Source organism: Montipora foliosa, unplaced genomic scaffold, assembly GCF_036669935.1.
Source record: "Montipora foliosa isolate CH-2021 unplaced genomic scaffold, ASM3666993v2 scaffold_413, whole genome shotgun sequence".
NCBI classification, from domain to species: Eukaryota; Metazoa; Cnidaria; class Anthozoa; order Scleractinia; family Acroporidae; genus Montipora; species Montipora foliosa.
Genome location: NW_027179716.1, coordinates 370,001 through 375,000, shown reverse-complemented (window position 1 = coordinate 375,000; position 5,000 = coordinate 370,001). Strand labels below are relative to the sequence as shown.

Below are 5,000 nucleotides of genomic sequence, written 5' to 3'. Positions count from 1 at the left end.
TTCGTTATTTTGTGTTGCGCAGCATGAAGCGATTAACATCCTTGTAGTTAAATGTTTCAAAGACGAATGGCTGTGGAATAGTTATTGTTCAATTGCTGCGTGGCCCTCTTAGAAAGGACAAATACGGAAGGGACTTGTCCATACAACAAGGCCACCTCAATGCTCAATATGCCACCAACGTGGCCCGGGTTCGATTTCCGGATCGCACTCGGCGTCGTAATTGTATCGAGTGCGTCAGCTCTTTACATGTACTGTGCTTGAAGAGGTTTTTTTCCTGGTATCCCAGTTCCCCCCTCTCCTCAAAGACCAACCAGATTGATTTGATCTCAATACCAACTGGTGTCAAAGCGCTAAATACACTTGACACGTAAATGAAATTCGTTATTATCTATTTATTATTATTCACGTTATTTGGAAATATTGACTTTCCAGAATCAACTGATAGTTTTTTTTTTTGGACCGATGATCTACATGCAATTTACCTAAGGATATGGCTTCGGAGGACGTGTATTATGAGTTAGACGTTCTTAGGCTTTTTATCCTTACCTGATATAATGTGTGAAAATATTGGCCAAAACCGAGGTAGCGCTTCATTCGAGACAAAAACCATCTTCTCGTACCACGTTACGTGTCAAGATACATGAAAGATTCTCTCTCATATAGAGTCGCATCGTTATGAAACTTTTTGAACTATAATCACAAGGAAGCATCTGCGACCCTGGATTTTAATCAGCTCAGGAAGCGAATCAACGCTCTAGATTATTTTATAGATTTTAAGTTTGAATGTACGTCAACATCTGCTATAAGATGCAGACAAAAGAATTTTATGTATTACTGATCGCTGTGTCCAATATAATATATCTGATTTGAAAATATGTTTTGATGTAGAATAGGTTAATTCTTAAACGCGCGACCCCACAAGCTTTTATAGCTTTAAAAATTATCGTGTTTAAATAAAGATTATGTATGACTACGTATGGTTCAATCTAAAACGCTGCTATGCAACTCGGGATTTGTCTGACCAACATGTATTGCACAGTATTTTGTCTATTTTTTATCTCGCAAGTCGCGCTATCCGAGCACGTTGTTACTTCCGTGAGAGCTGCGGTGATTTAAATTATTGCTAGGAACGTAGTTTAAGGTGTCCAATCGTTGGGTTTTTAATCGTAAAAACTTTGTAAGTTGCATTAATGAGACTTAAAACCAGATTTGAATAAAACCATGTCTGATACATTGATATCACAAGTTATTCTATTAAACTATTAAATAGCTAACGACGAAGTTGCTGGCGTCCAGAAAGCCAAAGAAAGAAAGTATTAAGCCCGGCTAACTCACATGGTTTGTTTAAACGGTTGAGGGTTAAACATCGCCTGTTGTTTCCGTTTGATGAATGTTGGGCAATTGTTTTGGACAAAAATAATTTCCAACGTTGTTAAAGTCGGGTACAGTTTGAGCCAGTACATCATTCGTTAGGACTTTTAAATCCTAACGGATGATGTACTGACTCAAACTGGCTTTAAAAAGTCCCTTCTCTATGGATCTTAGCCAAGTGTTGGCCATAAATTAATAAGACTGGTTTTCACAAGCGACTCAAGTATAAGCAACATACGCATCAACTTTTTGTCAGTAACTTTTTTTCTAACAAAAGCAAAAAGGGTTAAAATGATACTGCCGTTGTGTGTGTTGCTTGTATTTTTGCCTGAATTACCACCCAACAATGTAGCTGGGGAGCAATCGTGCTGCACTAACGGCAAAATAGGGTCCCACAAACCAATAGGTTTGGTGAGGAAAAACAATGTCTACCCACGCTCTGCACGTGCATTTTACATTTTGACACGTTTGTTGTCCGTCCTTACGTCGACGTTAAATTACCAAATTTGAGGTCACGTGGAGGACATCGACGCCAATATTACCAAGTTTATTTTTAGAATATTGATACTCATTTTCCATGCCGAACAACTTGGAGTCATCGCGAAATTATTCCGAAAATGATATTTTTAGATGACATTTTCGTAGTCGTCGTCCTTGTCCTTGCTTAACGGTGGCGGCAACGACATTGTCCTTGTAATTATCGACCCTTGGTTGTCAGATGACGTCACGGCGGCTATTTTGATGTCCCTACTTTAATACTTACGTAAAAAAATTGTACATTTTCGCTTATTGAAAAACCCGTGGCCCCTAATTACGTTTGTGATATTGCCAGCGTTGCGGTCGTCGCTGTCATAGCTCTTACTTTCGGAGATATATTTTTTTGGTTTTCAGCTTTGGCTTTTTAATGCAGACTCTGCTGTGGTAACAAACATTGAACCTCACGACATCGACTCTATATCCCGAGGCGTTAAAAATGGGCTGTATTTGGTCAAAAGCAAAGGTACAATGTAATAAATTAATAATTCTGCTCTGTTGAATAAATGTTCTTTGGGTAATTGAGGCGTTTTAAAGGGAAAGTACGGCCTAGAAAAAGTTTCTCTGAATCGAAAGGTCTTTACCTGTATTGTCATACGTGACCACTCATTTGGGCTTAATGTGTTTAAATAGCCAACAATAACGCTTCAAAAATGGGCAATTCTAAATTGAAATGTATGTAAACGAGGCTATGACGTAGCAATAGTCAAGGATTTCTCCGGATGACTAGATGTACTTGATATAACCAAGGAAAACACAGGCGAGGAGAACGTTAATTTGTAGACTTGAATCTTAATCCAGAGGGTAAATTGTATTAATATTGGCTCCACCATTAGAACATATTTACCTCGTGGTCGTTAAACAGGGTTTTATATGTGAGTTATAGCCATGTTTCTAGTTTCATCCCCCTCGAAAGCGTAAAACACCAACAGCGGTAATTGTTGCTGTTAAAAAGCCTTTCTATGTGTATTGAACAACATCTGAAAGTTGCGTCGGTGAAACAAATAAGTTTGCTGAAGAATCAAAGCCGGCTGTCGCAGAAGAAAGAAAGTGAAAAAGAAAAGAAGGTACGCTTGTCGAATATTTCTATGTCGCATGTTCAAGGTTTTTGTCTTCTTCACATTTGCTCTGGCTGATTTTTGCCGCCTTGTTTGATTGACCAGAGAATCTACAAGTATTACTAAGTGACTTGAGTTTCGGTCGCACTTATGGCCTACTTGGCCTACTAGCTATTGAACCACAAGACCGTTTACCATAGTCCATCTTACATTTGAATTTCTTGGAGCAGAAAGGTCACACAACATTGAGAAAGTGATCGGGGAACGACGAACTTGGTAAGGCCGAACACGTTTGTTGACTGTTGCTACGTCATAACACCTCATATCCACAATGGCGCTCTCCAAGTCACGAAAGAGGCAACTTTAAAGTGCTCTTGTCACATTTTAACAGGGAACTGGACAAAACGGCAATTATTTTCGAAATCCTGGGGAAACGTTTTCGTAATTTAGAAAAACTTTTTCTAGACCGTACTTTCCCTTTAAGTACTGAAAGGGACGAACGAATTGGAATAAGAAAGTCTTAATGTTTTATTTCTAAAAAGCAGCAGACATAAGCTGAAAACTGTTTCGTGTTTATAGATGTTCAGCCGTACAGGATCGCTTTTGCAACTGTTTTACAGATATGATGTTAGACGGTGTTCGAAATATTGTAGGCTAAACGTCTGAGGTCTGTTTAAAACACGTAGACCTTTCGAGAAATACTGAAACCATTTTGTGGGGATTTGTCTACAGTGTTAACGCGCGAGGTTTTTTTAAGGCCTCTTTCGTCCTGATGATAGGTATCTCGGTCTGGACTTAGACAAAGTTTTAAGGACATTCCTATGCTCCTATTGAAAATGCATAGAAAAAATCTTGGGGGAGGGAGTTAGGGTGCAACTGTTTACGAACATAGAAATGACAGATTAGGCAGCAACTATGCAAGTTTGTGGCATCAGCAGATCTCTAGGGTGGTAGCCTCCAAATAATATGAAACAGAATGAAATTTCCTTTTACAGCAAGGTACTTGCCTGTATTGAAGATCCTTTACAAGATAAAGCCATTCTTTGATGACATCAATTGGTATGAACATGTAAATCCAATAAGGGTGTTTTTACTTGTGCCAGCTTCTGAATGAGCTAAGGCACAAGAAATAATGCCATCGTAAAAGTATGGAAAAGGTTATACGTATTTATGATATGGTTAAAAGGTAACAATTAGAATTGATCCTCCGATTGATCGTTCAAGTCCTTCACCTCTCGGAAAGACGACAAATGGAAAATAAATTGCTCCTTTAACGTGTTCTGGTGCCGCTGAACCTTTAGGTTAGCCATAAGGAGAACAGATCAAAACGGCTACTTGCTTGTATTGCAAGTTTTAGGGGAATTTCCACTCCAACAAAAAATAAATTTAGATTTTTTTTCAAAAACCGATTGTATCCAAGTAAATAGTCGTTCATTTTCAGGTTTATTCAAATTTCGCGCCGGCCGCCATCTTGAATAAAGTCGACGAGTTACGATTGCACTTTTGTTATTATAGAAAAGATCTTTGGGTTAGAAAATTTGCGGCAACCGTGTTACGTCACAGTTAGTCAAGATGGCGGCGCAAAGGAAATTTGAAAGGGAAAGGAGCGATTCTAAAATTTAATTTTTAGGATACAAACACTTATTTTTTTTTCAAATTGCGAACATCTTTTCTCTGATTTCAAAACTGCACCAAGTAATGGCGTGTGAGTGTAAGGAGTGTGAGTTCCCTCAGTGAGTGTTACCTGCTTACTTCACGGCTTTTTACATCTTCATTTGGCAGGGATCTCGAGGTTATTACTTGGCAAGAGAATTCCTCAGTGCAACCCCTGCTGTTCACAAAGGAGACTTGCTTGCACTTAATTCTTCTCCTCATACAGAGCACAAACACCATTGCGCCTTCCTTAAGGGAAGTGAACGGATTTAAGGTATTCCTAACGAGGGTCATGAGTTAGTACTTTGATAAATCGATGTATGGCCTGTGGCTGAGGAGTATATGCCTACCTTTCTTCAAGACAAACGGGGGGTGAATAATGGC

General features: G+C 38.9%; 1 protein-coding gene across 1 annotated transcript in view; it reads left to right on the top strand.

The window, feature by feature from the left end:
• LOC137988324 (E3 ubiquitin-protein ligase E3D-like) overlaps window positions 1-5,000 on the top strand; it is a 13,677-nt gene that overhangs the window by 6,164 nt on the left and 2,513 nt on the right. The window contains exons 6-8 of the mRNA XM_068834354.1: window positions 2,263-2,371; window positions 3,959-4,022; window positions 4,746-4,890. Coding sequence (XP_068690455.1) covers window positions 2,263-2,371; window positions 3,959-4,022; window positions 4,746-4,890 — 318 coding nt within the window. The remainder of the gene's footprint in view (window positions 1-2,262; window positions 2,372-3,958; window positions 4,023-4,745; window positions 4,891-5,000) is intronic.